We start from the raw sequence: 21,465 nt of genomic DNA on the forward strand, positions 1-21,465 counted from the left end.
TAACACGTAAAATTACTACTTTATAATATTATGACTTTATTCTCATAACACTACGACTTTTTTTCTCGAAAAATTCTGACTTTATTCTCGAAATCTCAGATATAATTTTTTTCCTCAATGTGGCCCTAATACTCTGTTGTACATTAGACCTACAACATTGATAAATAAAAATGAAAATGCAAACGAAAAACAGTTACTCATTTCCATTTTTATAAATCCACATGGAGCCACTGGAGAGGAGCTAAAGAGCCGCATGTGGCTCCGGAGCCACATGTTGCAGACCCCTGCTCTAGTGAAATCAATTATTGAAACCAGTTTTGCATAATCCTCACCATAATTTTCTCAGATTAATTAATTCCCAGAGTAATTTTACATAATTCTGACAATAAATATGAGATAAGAACATTAACAAACGTTTTACAAAAAGCAAGTTACCTTCTTATATCAACCAGATAAAACATGAGTATATTTAATTCAATGGACTGTTTTTACAGTTTGAACACCGGCAATATTTGCAATATCTGTTTATATCATGTTTATTTTTGTTTATAGCTTATTTTGTATATTGGTATACTTTAAATTTTTTTATTTTTATTTTATTCTATTAAAGGGACTATTTGTAACTCTGTACGCGCATAAATGTAGCGGGTCGTCACACATGCGTGCTCGCATATGCGCGTTCGCGTGTAGCCGCTGTACCCTCCTCCGCTGCCTGCTCTCCTTCACTCAGACAGCTCAGCTCGCTCCACCTCTAGACGTGAACGCGCGCTCACTCCACCCTGCAGAAGAGTTAGTTTAGCTCTGAGAATATCTAGTGAATGCACAGGGGACGTTTGTGCAGAAATAACTGCTGCAGCTCCTCCAGACCAACAGAGGTTTTCCGTGTCTTGTGAAGTGACAGAGCTCTACAGAGATTTACGTAGGCTTCTCGTTACCGACCGGGTGCCGGTGTCTCCTCTGCTCTCTCCGGCTGCGGGCGGAGAGAGCAGAGGAGACTCGCTGCAGAGCTCCGCTGCATCAGCCTGCACTTAGGCAGGAAAAGCCAACACTAGGATCAGATCTAAATCATGTTCATGGAGAGACCTTCGTCTGGTCAGCTAACATTACTGCCAAGCAGCTGAAATATAGAGTGATATTGTGGTTTTAGCTGACGTGTGTCGCCTCACTGTTTTGAGCGATGCTCGTTCATGTCTATTTAGAGCGAGCTAGCGCGAGCCCGACGCTGACTTTCGCTGACTTAACGGCCACAGGTGTCGCTGTTACCAAAAATATTTTTTGATTCTTACAAACAGTCCCTTTAATTTTGGGGAACAGGGCGAGGGGAAAAGGGAGAAAGGGAATTTTTTCACATTATCCATTTGTTAAATTGCAGAATTGTTTTGTCTTTTGTGTTGTTTTTACGGCCTACACTTGCCCTGTCAGTCATCTGTGAAGCACTTTGAGCTGCACTGACCTATATAAAAAGTGCTAAACGAATAAAGTTTTCAGTCAAAGTCAGTCTATCAAAGTCAGTCAGTCTACTCATGCCACCAGTCGGTCAAAGTTTATATATACATATTGTGGTTTTGAGTGAAATGTCTGTTGACCTATTTTAACCTCTACATGAGCCAAAACTTGTGTCGCTCACTGTTTTGAGTGATGCTCGTTCAGGTATATTTAGAGCAAGCAAGCGCGAGCCCGAAGCTGGCTTTCGTTGATTTCATGGCCACAGGTGTCGCTGTTAAGAAGCATTTCTGAAAGTTACAAATAGTCCCTTTAATCTATTATTTTTGTTATTATACTGGTACTTGCACCAACAAAACCAAAGCAAATTCCTATTGTATACCTCTTACACCTGGCAATAAACACCATTCTGATTCTGATTCTGATTCTGATTCTGATTCTGATTAGACTTCAACAATGTTATATGACGTCACATTCTCTATATCCGTCCCGCCCCTCTGATTGGACGACGTGTGTTGACGTAGCAACGGGTCCGGAAGATGTCGCTCAGGCCAGTCCTGAAAAACTTCCGCTTTTAACTTGTAAAGAAAACATTTATACTGACACTGCAGAAGAAACTGTATTTGATGAGGATTGGTCACGTCATAGCCAGTACCGACACTTCATCAAGTCAGAATCAGCGCCACACTGATACAGTGGATCACATCAGTGCATTCCCACTAATAACCAAATATAAAAGAACCTCATTAAAATATATTTTACAACCTAAATATTCAATGTCTTACCATATAGATTAAAAAACACCGGCAATATTTGCAATATCTGTTTATATCATGTTTATTTTTGTTTATAGCTTATTTTGTATATTGGTATAATTTAAATTTTTTTATTCTTATTTTATTCTATTAATCTATTATTTTTGTTATTATACTGGTACTTGCACCAACAAAACCAAAGCAAATTCCTATTGTATACCTCTTACACCTGGCAATAAACACCATTCTGATTCTGAATCTGATTCTGATTCTGATTCTGATTAGACTTCAACAATGTTACATGACGTCACATTCTCTATATCCGTCCCGCCCCTCTGATTGGACGACGTGTGTTGACGTAGCAACGGGTCCGGAAGATGTCGCTCAGGCCAGTCCTGAAAAACTTCCGCTTTTAACTTGTAAAGAAAACATTTATACTGACACTGCAGAAGAAACTGTATTTGATGAGGATTGGTCACATCATAGCCAGTACCGACACTTCATCAAGTCAGAATCAGCGCCACACTGATACAGTGGATCACATCAGTGCATTCCCACTAATAACCAAATATAAAAGAACCTCATTAAAATATATTTTACAACCTAAATATTCAATGTCTTACCATATAGATTAAAAAACACCGGCAATATTTGCAATATCTGTTTATATCATGTTTATTTTTGTTTATAGCTTATTTTGTATATTGGTATAATTTAAATTTTTTTATTCTTATTTTATTCTATTAATCTATTATTTTTGTTATTATACTGGTACTTGCACCAACAAAACCAAAGCAAATTCCTATTGTATACCTCTTACACCTGGCAATAAACACCATTCTGATTCTGATTCTGATTCTGATTCTGATTCTGATTCTGATTAGACTTCAACAATGTTACATGACGTCACATTCTCTATATCCGTCCCGCCCCTCTGATTGGACGACGTGTGTTGACGTAGCAACGGGTCCGGAAGATGTCGCTCAGGCCAGTCCTGAAAAACTTCCGCCTTTAACTTGTAAAGAAAACATAGCAGCTAAAAGAACAACCGACGGCGTAAACCAACACATTTAAGAAGTCAGACATACAGGTAGATACAAGTGCACATTTGACTCACACTATACCGACTTACACACACGTCCACGTGCAGTTTGTTGAAGTATAAATGTACTGTAAGTAGCATGTAAGATAGCTAGGCTGCTAACTGCTAGCAGCTCGCTAGCATGGATTTGTTCGGCCATAGGCCTCAAATGTGTGTCTTTACGGCTAGATCGAGACAAATTGGTGACTTTACTTAGTCAATCATCGTTCTGACAATTGATTTTAATAATCAGCTGCTTTAAATAAAACCAGAAACCTCAGTTAACTAGCTACTTTGTTAGCTACGTCTAGTTAGCCTGCTAGTCAGTTTAGCCTGCCATCGAGTCAGGCACACAATAATCTCACTATATGTCTTATTGGACTGGTTATGACTGGCACAAGTAGTCAGTAAAGTTAGATAAACACCCAGAAGCTTACTGTTTAGTTAGGGTTATCTAAAGGCTAAACACTGAGCTGCACTGCCAAACATCTCCCTCTCTCAGTAATGTGTTATTGCTGTTTAATTTGGACTTTAAAAAGATAAAGTAGATATAATAGATAGAAAGGTGGACTTGCTTTTAATGTCTGCTCCTTGTTTCCTTAATATTTACATTACTACACATTTAAGTTGCTGTTTGGTCACATTGTAACTTGCTGTCACCAGTCAGGTAACACATTACTGTGCCACTCCAATAATCTCACTATATATCTTATTGGACTGGTCATGAATGGCACAAGTAGTCAGTAAAGCTAGATAAACACCCAAAAGCTTACTATTTAGTTAAATAAAACTGACTCTCAGTAATGTGTTATTGCTGTTTAATTTGGACTTTAAACAATAGATAGAAAGGTGGACTTGCTTGTAAATGCTGCTCCTTGTTTCCTTAATATTTACATTATTTAAGTTGCTGTTTGGTCACATTGGTCTGGCTGTCACCAGTCAGGTAACACATTACTGTGCCACTCCCTTAAAGTCACCTCATCCTGCTGGTTAGTGAAATACCTAGTAGAGTTTATTCTACTTTAGATATACAATGTGTTGGTTGATATCAGTACCACTGAAATAATTTGGCTGCTAAGTAACAAGAAATTACAGTAGAAAAGTGCTATAATGTATTTGAGGTAATACAGATCCAGTGTCATGGTTTGTCCAACAGAGAGTTGTCATGTTTAGAATTGTATAACATCCTGCTCAGTAAATACAGATCCAACTTTTTTTTTTGTCCCAATATTAGGGATGCACCAAACCAGCTTTTTCAGTCCCTTACTGTTTAATTTGAACTTTAAAAATAGATAGAAAGGTGGACTTGCTTGTAATGGCTGCTCCTTGTTTACTTCATATTGACATTACTACACATTTAAGTTGCTGTTTGGTCACGTTGGCCTTGTTGTCAACAGTCAGGTAACACATTACTGTGCCACTCCCCTAAAACCAACCATCAAGTTACCTCTTCCTGCTGGTTAGTAAGATACCTAGTAGAGTTTATTCTACTTTACATATACAGTGTTGGTTGATATCAGTATCACTGAATATGTTGGCTGCAAAGAAATTACAGTAGAAAAAATGCTATCATGTATTTGAGGTGATACAGATTCAGTGTGATGGTTTGTCCAACATAGAGTTGTCATGTTTAGAACTGTATAACATCCTGCTCAGTAAATACAGATCCAACTTATTTTTTTGTCCCAATATTAGGGATGCACCAAACTGTCTTTTTCAGTCCCGATAGTGATACCTGGGCTTTGGGTATGTACCGATACCGAGTACCGATCCGATACCAGTGTTTAATTAATGAGCTGTATGCCTCACTGTGTGCAAGTGACTGGGATCATTCTTTTATGTGTAAGGCAACATCAGGCTTGACTTTAACATTACTTTCCTAACTTTGTAAAACAAAATGTGACCAATAAATACATTGATATAAATGTATTATGTTCTTTATTATTAAAAGAATAAATTGTACACCAGCAACGTGGTAAAAAAAAATTGATCAAAGCGTAAACAGGAATTCAAATTCCAGCGTTTAATGTATATAGCATATAAACATAAAATGGAATTAAATAGATCGGCCCCGTTGTTGCCGATATCCGATGCAGCTATTTGAACAGGTAGCGGCCCGTTATCCGATCCAATATCGTTATCGATGCAGCTTTCCCAAAATGAAAATCTTAATACCTCACTGCGAGGAAGTCATTGGAATCTTTTTTTTGTACTGACACTGCAGAAGAAACTGTATTTGATGAGGATTGGTCACGTCATAGCCAGTACCGACACTTCATCAAGTCAGGATCAGCGCCACACTGATACAGTGGATCACATCAGTGCATTCCCACTAATAACCAAATATAAAAGAACCTCATTAAAATATATTTTACAACCTAAATACTCAATGTCTTACCATATAGATTAAAAAAAAATCTATTAAGGACATTGTCAAATCAAACTGTTTTCTTTCCATTTCTTTTCTCCAGACTCTTGTCACTCTGGAGCTTGTGTGGTTTTCAGAGTGTGTGAGTGGGTGAGTGTATGTGTGTGTGAGTGTGTGTGTGAGCTGCAGTTTCCTCCTCACCGTTTCACCAAGAGCTGCTCCTCCCTGGAGGATGACAATGGAGGAGATGAAGAATGAAGCGGAGACAAACTCCATGGTATCCATGACGCTGTACGCCGTGATGTACCCAGTTTTCAACGAGGTAAAACATCTAATGTCACCTTTTATAGTAAATTATATTATTTAATTTTACTTCAAATTAAATGTATTTTTCTGACAACTAAAAGTGCAACTTGACTATAAATGCTGGAACACACAGTGTATAATGTTACAGTGGTATTTCTAAATGATCTCCTCAAAGGATAGAAATTTGGTTGCAGAACTGGAAAATCCAAAATGTGATGACAATATCCATAACATTTTCAAAGAAAAAGTTCCAGTCAGATGCTAGGTGGCACAGCAACAGCGCCAACATGTCCGTAGGGCTGTGATAATGTGTGTTTTCTCTTTTTCTTCTTCATCAGCTGGAGAGGATCAACCTATCAGCAGCTCAGACGCTCAGAGCAGCCTTCATAAAGGTACGACTATAGCATGGATCAGATGACCTGAGACATAAAGGCACAGGAAAAACACATGAATCTGATGCTCTTAACAATATCCTGCCAAAGATTCAATTCTTCCTCAGGGACACGGGCAGGAATATGTATACACATTGTCTGTGACTGTTGTCCAAACTGTAACCATACAGTTTCAGGATGACGTAACAATAGGGACACTCCATGTGTTACTTGATGCAAATGGAAAGTTTATGAAAATGAATCAAAACAGTATCACATAGCGCTGCAACAACTGAAGTAAAACAACCCCAACAAACAATAGCTGTATTCTTCCTGCGTATTGTTGAAGTCATCAGTGTTTGCGGTTTAGTTGTACTGCTACGTTCAAGGAAAAAGTACAGTTTATTACATCTGGGAATCTATTTCCATTAGGGATGCACCGATTGCAAAATTATGGGCCGATACAGATATTTAAAATAAAATTTTTACCCGATAGACGATACCGATGTTTTGTTGTTGTCATTTATTCCCCCTTTGGTGCCAGGGAAACAAAGACATCTTCATTATAATAACAGTCTTCACTCTTACAGCAATTCACACCTTCATTCATATCTTGAATGAGCACAAATTAAATTGTATAAATTTATGAAACAAGCTTTAAAATCTTTTACATGAAAATTCTTCAAAAGCCCCTTTAGCTTGTATACGACTACCTACTCAGTGAGAGGAATTTATTACCTAGCCCAACAAAAAACATTTTGTTAAACATAAATTAAATATATTTAAATCAGCAGCTAACAACACAACATTTAGCTGGCACAAAATGGATGCAGCACAACATAAGAACATCGGCCACTGCCATCGGCGAATGTCATCTTATTTGCCGATAGGCCGATTGCAGTCAACGAGGCAAAAATCGTCCAATACTGATGTTTTGCCGAAAAATTGGTACATTCCAAATTTCCACAGCTCTCGAATCTGATTTGGAAAAAAAAAGGAATGTGTTCCTACGTACATTACAGTCTCTCCTAGTTTGTGCTATGGTATTTATCATATTATTGTGTTTTTTTCTGGATAAAATAATTTAATTTTTGGGGGGGGCAAGCCCATTTAACACTTTAAAAAGAAGACAAACATCCGTGAAAGCTTGGTAACCGTCAATGTTTAAAATGTTATACTCCCTGATGATATTGCAATAATGCAAATTAAATTAAAATGATTCTATCTGATATTATAACGTTTTATTCATCAAAGTAATGACTGAGATTTTGGTACAATTTGGTCATTGCTAAAAATGGCTGATTGCAGAGAGGGTATGTATGGGTGTGGACATTGTCCTTTTTCTTGCAGAGTTAAAGGGGACATATGTGAAGCAGAATGTACATTTCACTGCAACTCAAGTATTCAAGGACATTTCAAATGAATAATGTATGAATGAAGCCCTACATTTTGATTAGTTTTTCAATCTTACCTTTGTTATTAGTAATGTAGGGACTATTAGGTTCAGTCGATATGGTGTTCGTTATGCCCGAGCACATCCATTTACATGATTGATATTCAAATACTCCTCTGCTATCAATATAACATCAGAGGTGCTGCTGTTCATTCTGGTGTTGTGATACCCGATCGTAGTCGTCAGATGAGACTTTCTTAACGCCTTGATCCTCTTTTTTTCCCCCCATCTATACTGTGATTGCACTGGAATACTAAATGCACCGTGGCCAATAGATTACCTCTGTGTGTTCACGGCGTTCACAGATAAAATATTAATGAAGGAGGAGCAGCTTTGTCGTTATCCAAACCAAAGGGAGACGTGATCACCTTACAGCTGTTTTACTATGACATTTGTGGGTCTTTTGTTCACTTGTCTCACTGATTGGTGTCTCTGCTGCTCCCGCTGCTTCCTGGCTGGTGTAACTCAAGGTTGAATTATTCAGGAGGAGAGCTTCTGTGCATTCGTCTGAACTGCTCACAGCGGACGTCTGACATTCAATAAAGTTCTGGCTTTGTTCTCTGCAGCTCGAAGACGAACTGTATCTTATTTTTCCTCTCATGTACGAGTTGCTTTCTTCTCCTCCTCACCCTGTTTGCCTTATTCTCTTCTGTCAGGCGGAGAGGGAGAACCCTGGCCTGACTCAGGACATCATAATGAAGATCTTGGAGAAGAAGAACGTCCAAATCAACTTCACCGAATCCCTACTGCGCATGGCAGCCGATGATGTGGAAGGTGAGCATGTGAGAGAGAGGTGGAAAATGGTCTTTTGTGACTCTGAGATCCGGGTTTGTAGGTGATGCTTGTTCTGCTCCGTCCTGACTTCACCAGCTTGTTTGTTTTGTGTATCTGTCCCTCTTATATAAATCATTGAGTCTCTGGGAATGTGCAGAAAGCCCTTTTTTTTTTTTTATCTGCAGAGTTCATGATTGACCGGCCCGAGCAGGAGTTCCAGGACCTAAACGAGAAGGCCAGAGCTCTGAAACACATCCTCAGCAAAATCCCTGATGAGATCAATGACAGAGTACGCTTCCTACAGACTATCAAGTGAGAGCGAGTGCACACACGTACACACACACACACACACCACGCTGTTTCTAAACACAAGTGTACACTGTCTTTAGAAAGAAGAAATACAGCAATTTACACATCGCCAAACAAATGACAGTAATTTACAAATAAATGCCGATCTGTCCCATAGGTGCAGTGCTCAGGCCTTCAATAACTTTAAAGGTCCCATATTGTAAAAAGTAGAGATGTTCTGATACCGATACGAATATTAGAAAATATGTCCAATACTGCCCGAAATTCGGGATCGTTGAGTACGCCAGTCTATGCACCGATCCGATACCATCATTTATTAACCCAGAAAAAAAATCAACCTGTTTAACCGGATATCAATTCCTCTTCGCCGCTCCAAAACAGTAGCCTTCACTGTGCTGTTGCCCACTGGCAACTACTGAAGAACAACTGATTGCAGGTAGTTTAGAGAGTGTACCGGTAACGGTAGTGGAGAGCGAGGAAAATGTCAGCCATTTGGCAATATTTCACAGTGGCAAATCCAACAAGTAAAACGGCGATATGTTCAGTATGTAAGGCTTCTGTTTCGAGGGGTGGCACTAGTGTTGCCAATTTCAACACCAGCAATCTTATAAATGATTTGAAAACGCATCACGTGAAAGAGCACGACGACTTCACCAAGGCAAAAGGGGGGGAATAGACGACCTGCGCCAGCAAACGTTTGAAACTGCATCCCAACGATGAGATAAATTCCTCAAAGATAGCCCAAAAAGCGACGAAGATATTATATTTATCATGTTGGTATGGGATCGGTACTCGGTATCTGCCAGTTCAGGTGTCGGAATCAGTATTGGGAAGGAAAAAATGGAAATCGGAACATCTCTAGTAAAAAGTGAGATCTTCATGTCTTTTTTTTTTAATTATAAAGCAGGTTTAAGTGTTACAGAAATACTGTGAAAGTATCGAAACGCTCAATCCACAAAGAACAAGCCGTCAGGATTTCTGTAATTTTGTGATGTCACAAATCTACAATATGTAGACCATTTCACAGTTGGATCCAAGCTGTTGCCTAGCAACACAATTCAATTTCACTTCCTCTGAAATGTGCTAAAACGGAGCACATTTCAACAGAGGGTAAATACAAGCATATTCAGGCAGACAGTATGAGGAAAATAAAGTGTTTTTTGAACATTACAGCATGTAAACATGTTCTAGTAGAAATATAAAATACAAGTACGCATCTGAAAATGAGCATGGTATGGGACCTTTAACCTCTCCATAGATTATGTTGCATTATAAACACAGCCATTATTGCTGAGGATAGTACAAATAACACAGTGCTGTCCTTATTGCACGGGTTAATTCATCGTTACGTTCTGTTACATCACTGAGACTGACTGTTAAACCTCTTGGTTGTATTTGTCCTCATTGTGTTGCTGTTGGTTTTCCTACAGAGACATAGCCAGCGCCATAAAAGAGCTCCTGGACACAGTCAACAATGTCATTAAGAAATATCAGTACCAGAATCGCAGAGTGAGTAACAAAGACACAAAAACAGATCTTTGCAAGCTTCTCACTTTCCTCTTGTTTCTTTATTACGACATCTGTGTGTTTATTTCCTTCTCTTTTTTTTTGTTAAGGCTCTGGAGCACCAGAAAAAGGAGTTTGTGAAATACTCCAAAAGTTTCAGCGACACCCTCAAAACATACTTCAAAGACGGAAAGTAAGTGTGACCATAACGCCCCATATGGGAATGTTAGAAGGAGAGTATTCACGGACACGCAGCTGTTGAATGTTTTTCAATTGGTTTATCAATGCTGACATTTCCAGTCAGTTGATTTGATTACTAATCCAAGTTATTTTTTAACGGAAAGTTAATGTTTGGGAGTCTTGTTGTCTCAGCTGGTTGCCTGGCAACCTCGCATTGACAATTGCGGACACAACCAGGAAGTAACTGCCAATTTGAATTGATCAAACAAATGTGATGATAATAAACTTCACAGGTGCTGGTTTAACTTTGTTTCCAGTCTTTGTGCTAAGCTAAGCTAAGCTAAGCTAACCCACTGCTGGTGGCAGCTTCATATTTAGCAAACAAACATTAAGAGAGGAGAGTGGCATCAATATTCTCTTCTAACTTTTCTCCATAACAAAGCAAATGTCCCAAACTGTTGAACTATTCCTAAACGTTTTCTGGTTACACATTGTCATACATGAGGATATGCTTAACTGTTAGTGTAGTCTAAAGGTCATGTCCTCATGCTTATCTACACTGTATCCTCCATTGTATCAAGAACCACAGAGGGAGAGATTGTCAGCAGTGACTCAGCTGGTCATTTGTTAACTAAATCGGCTGTAACTTTGAATATGTGCTTAGTTTCCTCTTTAATAGAGTACTATTTGTTTAAACAGCACCAACAACGAGCTCCTCCGGTCTGTTTTTTCCTCAAGTTGTGACTTCCTGTTTTTTCCCAGGGCAATAAACGTCTTCATCAGTGCAAACCGGCTCATCCACCAAACCAACCTCATACTGCAGACCTTCAAAACCGTGGCCTAGCCCCCCCCTCAGAGACCACAGAGGTCCCCCGGTGTCCCTGTGGGGGAGCGACTGCTACGATGGTGGAAGCTTGAAGAGCGCCTGACCCATATATGTAAATTAGAAAGAGTTGATTTTAGGGTTGGGGGGTCGATTCCATTGGAGTCGATATTCTAGATTCCAGTTCACGAGACTGAAAAGTGCCATTTTGTTTTTTCAATGAGGATTTTCCAGTCTTGAAACGGAACTGAATGAGCCCAAAAAGTCTTGGTTGATTGATTTTATTTGGACAGTTTTAATTTATAACCCTGGTCTTGTTGGGGAGTAGGTGAGGCGAGGCGTTTATTAAAGACTAATTGCCATTTTTTCTAATATATTCATGTTGATCATTTTACTTTTAGCTTTTCAAATCGTGGCTACACATCTCAGACCGCATTCAGTAGGGGCGCGTCTCCGTCGTTTATACTGGTTTTCTCTTCTCGGCTCCCATTTCGTGTCATTTTTTTTTGCCATGGTGTGTACGCGCAGGATCTAGCTGCGGGGAGAGGAGAGGAAGCGGTGTTGGACATTTAAGAGGCAGACTCCCCATTTTTTTTTTGTTTCTCTTTTATTATCAGAAGACAGAAAGCCAAATGACTTCCAGCACAGTGTGCGCCTTACCAAGTCCTGTAACATTCCCTCCTCTCAGTGTAATGAAGTGGAGCCAGTCCCTGCTGTTACGGGGATGTAGAGAGAGAAATGAAAAGTTCTGTATTTAAACTGATATCTGGTTGCAAATGTTCAATAAATAGTTTCCAAATGATGATGCTTTTTTAAATGTGTCCGAGTCCAATATGTGTGGGGTGACACACAGGATATGTTTTATCCAAATTGTAAGGATTTTTTTTTTTTTTTTTTTTTGGAAAGATCTGATCAAAACAAGCTTTACATGTATAACTTTTTTCAGAGGTTATTCATTTTTTTAATAAAGTAGTATTAATTTTTCAGAAAGTCTGATGCAGAGCTCTGTGACTGGATGTAACTGAAATACATGAGGCACAAACTGATAGGAGAAATGTTTTACTTTATGTGCGGAGACTGGTACGGTAACACTTAATTTTACGGGTCGGCAGATTTCATGGTAATTAGGTGACAATTAGCAAGTAACCTATTTGAAAATGATTTGGAATTACTGCCAAATTAATCCAATATTTACCTCAAAATATATCGAAAATGACTATTATAAACATTATTTAATAACTATGTTAAAATAGCATATAATGGTTAAAATAGGGCCCCTAGGTTTGAGAAGCGGCTGCTCTTCATCGGAGGTGGAAAACCAAAACTAATAGAAGAAAAAAAATGATGTAATATTATGGATTAAGGTACCCAGTAGTATATAAAGTAGATAAAAATCAGCCCCACCTTTACTAGTTAAGGTGATGCACACATTTAATATAGGAATATGTATTTGATTTGTGTTTCTTTTGTATTTTATTTGTATTTTATTATGGTTTTGTAGATATTTTATTTTATATTATTTTATTATTATTATTATGTTGATTATTATTATTATAATTATTATCATTATTATCTTTTTTATTATTATTTTGCATACAGGAGTCATTTGATTTGTTGATCAAAATGTGACAATGTTCATGTAAAAAAAAAATACTTACAAAAAACCCAAAATAAATTATGATGTAATATTATGAATTAAGGTACTCAGTAGTATATAAAGTAGTTAAAATCAGCCCCACCTTTACCATTTAGGGTGATGTACACATTTAATGCATCACTAATTATAATCCAGTGATAAATACAATTCTGAAATGTATCTGTATAATGACTACTTCTACTTTTGGTATTTTAAGTATATTTTGATGCTAAAACTTACTTAAGTAATATTTTGAATGCAGGACTTTTGCTTGTAAACAGGATTTTTACACTTGCTACTTTTACTCAATTAAAAAAACCTTCTTCCACCACTGCTTTATGGGATATACACAAGACAAAAAAATAACCTTGTTTTCTATTAGGACCAACAGCTGAGAAGTTAATTAGAGTAACCTAAAAAATAACCTTGAAAAAATATCTCAGCATTTTAGCCAAGCTTAAACACTCCAGTTTTTCTATGTAAATAATGCCTTGTTATCTCCAAGGTCACTCGCTTGCCCATGATTTGATGAGCATGCACATCCTCACCAGCAGATGCTTCCTAACTGTACCAGGTCATTTCCTTCATACTGCTCTCGTCAGCTGAAAGATTGCTGTTTAGTTCCTCGGGGCAGTGGGACAATAACATTTCCAGCGTTGCCTGGAAACAATGTCGCAAAAGACAGAAATGCTCCAGAATAGCTTCGTCAAAGGACACCCCTCTTTTCCTGCTGCTGCTGCTGCTGCTGCTGTCTGGTCGGTGGACTGTAAAAACTCATTTTTTCTTTTTGTGAGGAAATGGTGAGTTTGAATAGAGAAAGGAAGTATTTAGAGCCTTTACTTAAAGGAACAGTGTGTAACATTTCAGAAGATCTATTAGCAGAAATGGACTATAATATTCATAACTATGTTTTCATTAGTTTATAATCACCTGAAACTGAGAATCGTTGTGTTTCCGTTGGCTTAGAATGAGACCTTCATATCTACATAGGCGTTACCATGGTTTTGCACTCAGCGGGTCACGTTACCACAGTCTTGGAAAGGGAGGAGTGAATGGAAGGGTACTTGGGTGGTTGCAATCTGCAACCACACCACAAGATGTCAAAGGCACAGTTTGACCCGGAAGTATCTAAGTAGCAGCCATCATAACAGCTGTTCAAATCCTCTAAATGCTAAGGAAAGGTGCTTCAATGCTTCCTGTATTATCTCCTCTAACATAGGATACACTGGTCCATCCTTTATGAAATGAAAGGAGACAATACCGCCCCATAATTCCTTGCGGCCGCAATTTTAAGTGACGCACTGTTACAACCCGGCTCAAAGGTTGCAACAAAAATGGGAGACCAGACGAGTTTAAAAATAGTAACAGGCATTTATTTAACAAACTAACAATCAATAACTAAATAAACGTGGAAAGTCAGTAATCAGTAATGTAGGCATGTGTGGGTGTGTGAAAATGTCTGCTGCAAACAAAACCAAAACAGGTGTGCCAGCCAAGGAAGAGAGCCACATCTGTTGAAAGGTAGAGAGCTTTTATCCCAACCACACCAAGCCCGGGTGTGGCTCATCAGCCTGACGACCCTCTCTCCTGCAAAACAAAAGTGAACCAGCAAAAAGACACGGGACACCAAGTGGAGTGGAGGGGTCGTCACACCCCCCTCCATAAAAACGGTGTTCCCACCGGGAATGCCGACAGAGAAAACACTTCTAACAAAATACAATAAACTACATAGCCTAATAATTTCAAAAAATAAACCTTTCATACTGACCAGTTCTGTAGTGTGTCACCCAGGCAGCCAACCAATCACCACACTGCAACCCAGCAACTCCAACACCTGGAGAAGCATTTAAGAATTTACAGCATAGAGAGATTAGACAGTAATGGTACATCACCAGATATAAAATCAAGATGTTCTTTGGAGGGTTGGTCTATACATGGAAATCCAAGACTACTTGGTTAACATACAGATCGTCAAACAATGTGCAAGTATCGGACAATGTGACGTGCAAAATCCCAGCTACCAAAACATACAGAACTGGACTTGCCATAAGCTCCAGCTACCAAAAACACACAGAACGAATATAAGCGCTACCCAAAAGTAGCATCAAAAGGTTCCTCTACAACAAAGGCTCACTAGCCAAACAAGTCGTCCCAAGACGCACAGCACAAAGAGGCAACCAAACTACAACAAAGCTCACACCAACCAAGGCATGAGCTGTAGCGCTTATGTTCCCACGGCTAACAGTCCAAGCTACCAAGTTGCACGTCACAGCACAACCAATGACAATTCACCACATCCCTCCTGTAACCATTTACTTGCCGACCATATGAACCACTATAACTTCCTGCAACAGCCATCATTCAGGTTCTCACAAATGGAGCACCTTCAGTGTAACTGGGTCCAACTACCCAGAAACCCTCCAGGCTGTGCAGAACTCTCATAACTGGGTCCAACTACCCCAGCCATCACACACTATTGGTCTAAAGGCACCAACAAAGCCAACAGACAGTGTTGCCCAGGTCAAATAGTGCACAAAAGAGACAATGTCTCCCAAACTAATGTGAAAGTCTCCCCCTACCTAAACTACCTATCTCAAACTAATCTACCTCACTGAACCCTAGTCTTCATGCAGATTAGCGGGAGGCTCTTTAAACACTTAAACCAGTAGCCTCGGTTAGGCCCCCAGCAAGCTGGTTACCCACCTGACAGCTCTGGATGTGTCCCCGAGACAACTGCTCTGACCGCACACCACACAAAAATAACAAACTAAAAAAAACAAACCAACGAGCCCAAATGGACCACATTGCTATGCCTACCCAGGGAAACTCCACAAAAGCTAAACGTTACTCACTAGAAGACCCTGCAATCACTGCTGATAGCTCACACCTGCCAACCCGTGTTAACACTGGCTGCAGGACCAACAGAACTCAGTGCCACAAAATCACCAGCATGCACAACTCAATACTAACACACCAGAACAAATCAGCAACTTGTTATCCAATTCAGTTGCTTACATTCACCAAAAAAAACAGCAGAACAGCCTACTTACCACACTCGACCATGTCTCCCAAAAATCTAGATGCACAACTCAATTTACAAAATGAGGTGCACCTGCCGACTAGGCAACAACTGATCTCATTCATGAAACCACAGTCTCTGCCAATCAAGCATTAACAACTTGTAGAGCCAACTGCACAATACCAATCTAAACTGGGTCAAACAAGTTAGGACGAGCCCCCATTTGTTACAACCCGGCTCAAAGGTTGCAACAAAAATGGGAGACCAGACGAGTTTAAAAATAGTAACAGGCATTTATTTAACAAACTGACAATCAATAACTAAATGAACGTGGAAAGTCAGTAATCAGTAATGTAGGCATGTGTGGGTGTGTGAAAATGTCTGCTGCAAACAAAACCAAAACAGGTGTGCCAGCCAAGGAAGAGAGCCACATCTGTTGAAAGGTAGAGAGCTTTTATCCCAACCACACCAAGCCCGGGTGTGGCTCATCAGCCTGACGACCCTCTCTCCTGCAAAACAAAAGTGAACCAGCAAAAAGACACGGGACACCAAGTGGAGTGGAGGGGTCGTCACACGCACCATTCTGCCGTTCATGAAAACAAACAATATGCTTATCTTGCATATTATTTTAGCCTATAGTATAAGTGCAGTCAGATTCTCTTAACACCACGGTTGTCTTTTCCTAAGTCCTTATTAATTCTCCTTCACATCTTTCCTTGACCTCATGACGTTTTCCATCGAGGTCAAGGAAAAGAGGTTAGGAAGTGACATTAGGACGCAATTTTTTGACTTTTCGACTGCAGCCATTATCCTTACGACACCTCATCATTTCACAATAAAAACTTAAATAAGGAGGCAGCAGGCTAGAGGAAGCTCACCAGGAGATCGCCTCAAAGTTTACATAGACTACTGTTGGCTGTATTGTCATTTTCAGTAAATATCAGAGTATAAAACCTATGTTTTCTGTTTAAAAAACACAAACGTCGGATGATAGAAAGTACTGCTCACCCATCTTTTAAGTGGTTACGTCTTCAGGCTTATCTTGACCGCACAGCTGTTTACATGGCGTAACAGAAGTGCATATTCAACGGTGTGTGGTCAGAGTGTCTGATGTTATTAGGCTATAAGTAAATAAAATCCCACAAATCGATCTTCTGATGTTGTTGGTTTCTTTTTCTGTCAATATGAAAACACAACATGGTCGATATGATCCATCATTACAATAAGTTATTAGTTCTGTGCTATTATAAAATATATATATGCATTTATAGGGAGTTCAATGAGCCCCCTGGACCAACGCAAACTGCGCCTGTTCTAGATGCCACCAAATCCTACAGACTGTAGCTTTAACTAAAACAGTTAGTGTTGCAACTGTTACACACTTGTTACGTTATAGTAAAAGTGTTTAAGTAGGCATCTATAACTCCTGCGATAGAAATGATAACATTTGCAACCCTATATGGTCCTCAAGCCATCTGATACAACTCCCATCCTGATCCTGAAAAACTGGTTAACCATAGGCCACCACTTCCTGTAAACATTTCAGACACTAGTACACAGTATTTGCAGTGATGTGACTTTTATCCAGCTTTCACACGGGCTCCTCTGTTTCTGCCTGGTGTCAAATGATACAGAAGTGAGAAAACAGTTTCCTCTTTCATTGTTTGATCCAATCTGCACAGTCACTGTTGCGCGGTTGAGTTTAATGGCTCTTTAATGGAAGAAAAAGGAGGCTGAACAGTTGTACGTCACAGGAAAATCACTTATTTGTGTTTGCATAATGCTCCCACTAAGGTTTGAAGTAGAGCAGGGAGTCATTCTGAACATGAGGACATTTTTACAGAAACATGAGCTTTTTTATAATTTCACATTGAGCCATCAATATAGAATAGAATAATAGAATAGAGACTTTGTTGTTATTGTCATGGAAAACAACGAAAAACAGTTTAGCAGCTCTTGGCAGTAAAAGCAAACATTAAAAGCAAACATAAAAATATTCAAATCAAAATATAGACATATAAATGGATCATAAAGTGCAGGTGCAGATGGTTCAGCAGCTAGTGTCCTCAGCCTTTGGTGGGGTTCTACACGCTTGACTGCCTGTGGGTAAAAGCTATTCCGTAGTCTGTTTGTGTGTGTTTTAATTGTCCTGTATCTCCTCTTCTGTTTACTCCCCTTCCCTTGAGTAAAGAGTCAATGTCCAGGGTGGGTGGGGTCCTTTAGAATACAGCTGGCTTTCTGGTCAGGAGGCTCTCAATGGTTGCCCGATAGAAATTAATCAGCAGTCCAGACACCATTGTGTCAGATGTTGGATCTCCTCCCTGTAGGCGGTCTCGTTGTTGTTGGTTATCAGTCCTACTACGGCAGTGTCGTCTGCAAATGTTAAAGCTGAAGTAGGCGAGATTGGAGCAAATATGATTAAAAAAAGTTATTTTTATAAAACGGTCGCTATATCGTGACAGTAGTACATGAAACAGGTAACCAAAAAAAATCATGTTCCTCTGTGTCCTCCGGTGCTCCTAACGGCATCTGCAAGATTTCACATACCGGAGGAAAAACAAGCAGTAAGAGCTAGCTTGACATGCTAGCTGGCTCAGTAACGCTCCAAAAGTATGTCCCTTTATGTTATTTATGTCCTTGACCTCTGACCTCAAGATGAGACAGTCATGCCCACTTTATGATAATCACATGCAGTTTTCTGAATGAAGTATAATTTTTGCCTGTTCTAAAAATGGTGTCTTTGAATATTTCTGCATACTGGGGTCCCTAAACAGTCTTGGAATTGCGTAAATTAGGTATCACCCAAAAGCTGAGACTCTTGTGGATCCAATGAGCCCAATTGATCAGATATTATACAATATACAAGTTCTAAACTAATTATTTCATATCACACAAACTAATGATACAGTAACATAAATTAAACTGAAGCACATTGTTGTATTCTCCAAACAGGTTGGAGACGCAGACTGTGAAGTCAAACTGAAACTTTTTCTCCTCCTTCCCTTTGGTCTTCTGGTTTCTGATAGGAAGCCACATCTGGTTAAATACATTTTCTCTGCCTGGCTGAGTCAGGAGACTGACATGTGTAGCGTTGCAGTTTTGAGGAATCTGACACATGACATCCGTAGTGACGAAGGGAAAACCGAAGTTGTCAGAGTGTTGTAAAATTGTTGTTGGAGGTGTTGTACTTGATAAGTGACCTGCACAGCAGAAAAGACAGTAAAGGGGTTGGATGGAGTCTCTCTTAAATATACCAATGATGCGTATATCAAAGCCCTTCACTCTCTGGTCCATGTAGGCTGACACCAGTAAGTGCTTGGTATTGTTGAGGGGGGTGATGGTCCGCTCAGAGATCTGAAAGGGGCAAGTTTTCGGAGCCTCACGCGGCTTTGGGATGGCGCCGTACGTCATCCTGGGTATTCTCACAGTGATAAAGAAGATGAAGATGATGGTAACCATGAAAAGGAGGAAGAACTTCCCTTTTGAGTCTTTTGCCTTGTCCATCCAGCCACGGATGACATTGATTCTCAACCTGAGGCAGAATTAGGAATCACACTTCAGATGACACATTTGAGGAACAAAGGAACCTCTTTAAGAAGAGGTGTGAATGTGAACAAGTTATATTTAAAACAATTGTATAATCCTGCATGAATTGATCTGAATACCAGAGTTAACAAAAGCCTTGTCATGTGCAAAATAGTCTTTGTTAACTCTATTTCTATTTTTAACAGCACGTGAGTGTGTGTGAGTGAACGTTACAGATCTCCATTTCAGCGTCAGTTTATGAAATGGACGGGTTTGTCGTTAGTTTTAACTTTCAGGTCTCTACTGTTGTATCCATGTAACTTAGCCAAGCCAACCAACCTGATGACATCACAGGCTAGAGTACTGCAACGCGGCGGCGTTCTTCTCACAAAAAGATGAAACGGATCTTCTTTTTTCTCTTAAATTCTTACATTTGTCAAACCAGCTTAACTTGGTTGAACTTTTCATTTCCTCTTAAAAGGGCATCTCTCATAACAGCCCGAGGTCTGGTATGGTTTCATGTTATCACAAGGGTGAAGAAACTTGATTCATAACATTTTAGTTAAACTTTAGCCAGATTTGTGTGCCAGCTGAAACAAATGCTCTTTGTATGACTTGTAAATCATTGTTCACTCAAGTATCTCAAACGTTTGCAAATTACGATGTTAAATACTGAATAAACAGCCTCCAATCAATAAGTAAAAAAAAAAATGTAACTTGCAAGAACAACGCTACTTTTCTTCACTTTCCTGTCTTCTCACTACCTACATCTACAGAACCTGTACCTTCACCTGTGGATAAAATCAATTAAGAATGCCAGTAATCTCATTCAGTAAATGCTTTAAACTGGTAGTTTATAGGTATTAACAACTGTAAAATTCCACACACACAGCTGGAGTGGTGTCCCACCTGTCGTGGTCGGCAACTCAGAGAAAGAGGACCTGGACCCAAATGCAGACAGAAGAGGAGACAGCAGGATGATTTCACTAATTTATTAAAGAATATGACTTACATGCTGAAGGTCCACAGGTAGGCAGGTAATGGCAGTCAAGCAACAGGTAGCAGGAAGGAAAACAGGGAAATCCACAAGACTGGTGGCAGAGAGTAAACTAGTAATAATACATTCTGGCGCTACGTTAAGAGGGATGACTCAATCCATACCTGACTGCCCGAAAGGTGTGTGTCTTTTCACTCTTTGCAGTAGGGGAGACCGGGATTGGTTGGCACAGTTTCCACTCTCTGTCGTATTTCTCTGACATCATGTTGTGCATTTGTGCTAACTACCCTGTAATGGGATTGGTTGGCACAAATGCACATAGATACAACAAATGAAGCTACCAATAGAAACAATTTGAACATTTAATTCAAACAAGAACCAGAAAACATGAACATTTAACAAATCTGCCCATTTTTAAAAGGTAGAAAGCAATGTCTAAGTACTTTTGCCTTTGACCATTCAAAATAATAATAAACTAACAATATAAACTTTGATTTTAATCTTTCAAAATAGTTTAAAATCTCACAAAATACACCAACAAAATAAACATTTGGTTTTATTCTGATCAAAATCAGCAATGCATTAGTTCATCCCTCAGTACTCATCTACTTGTCTGTGGCATTCAGCCCAAAGCCCATTCATTCCTACTGAAGACATTAATCTTTATAAATTGGTCATAAATAGGTTTTTATTTTTTTTTTTTTTAAAGGGTAAATAAAACAGCTGGGCATTTGTTTGTGTTTAAAACGTGATGTTTCATTCAGTTTTACAACATGTTAGAATGTGTTGCTTATAAGTTTCATTTTCACTTTTACAGCATAGTAGGCGTAGTAGGCCCCTATTGACCCACATCTATGGTGCTTAGCGACTGATGTTTAATGGCCTGACAACAGTCGAATCGGGTAATAAAAAACACATT

The 21,465-nt window shown here is 39.2% G+C and overlaps 2 protein-coding genes across 2 annotated transcripts; one reads left to right on the forward strand and one right to left on the reverse strand.

Annotated features, from left to right (window-relative positions):
• The first annotated feature begins 3,123 nt into the window (after positions 1-3,123).
• LOC119474716 (programmed cell death protein 10) lies at positions 3,124-12,186 on the forward strand. The gene is made up of 8 exons (XM_037746905.1): positions 3,124-3,288; positions 5,751-5,969; positions 6,292-6,345; positions 8,434-8,551; positions 8,737-8,863; positions 10,291-10,369; positions 10,477-10,559; positions 11,309-12,186. The coding sequence occupies exons 2-8, from the start codon at positions 5,880-5,882 to the stop codon at positions 11,388-11,390; spliced, it is 633 nt and encodes a 210-aa protein (XP_037602833.1). The 5' UTR covers positions 3,124-3,288; positions 5,751-5,879; the 3' UTR covers positions 11,391-12,186.
• A 6,116-nt stretch (positions 12,187-18,302) lies between these two features.
• Positions 18,303-21,323, reverse strand: LOC119474467. The gene is made up of 3 exons (XM_037746488.1): positions 20,562-21,323; positions 18,931-19,556; positions 18,303-18,412 (listed from the first exon to the last, which is right to left on the reverse strand). Coding segments are annotated over exons 1-3 (738 nt in total). The 5' UTR covers positions 20,564-21,323.
• Positions 21,324-21,465: the final 142 nt, after the last annotated feature.

This window comes from Sebastes umbrosus, chromosome 16, assembly GCF_015220745.1.
Source record: "Sebastes umbrosus isolate fSebUmb1 chromosome 16, fSebUmb1.pri, whole genome shotgun sequence".
NCBI lineage: Eukaryota > Metazoa > Chordata > Actinopteri > Perciformes > Sebastidae > Sebastes > Sebastes umbrosus.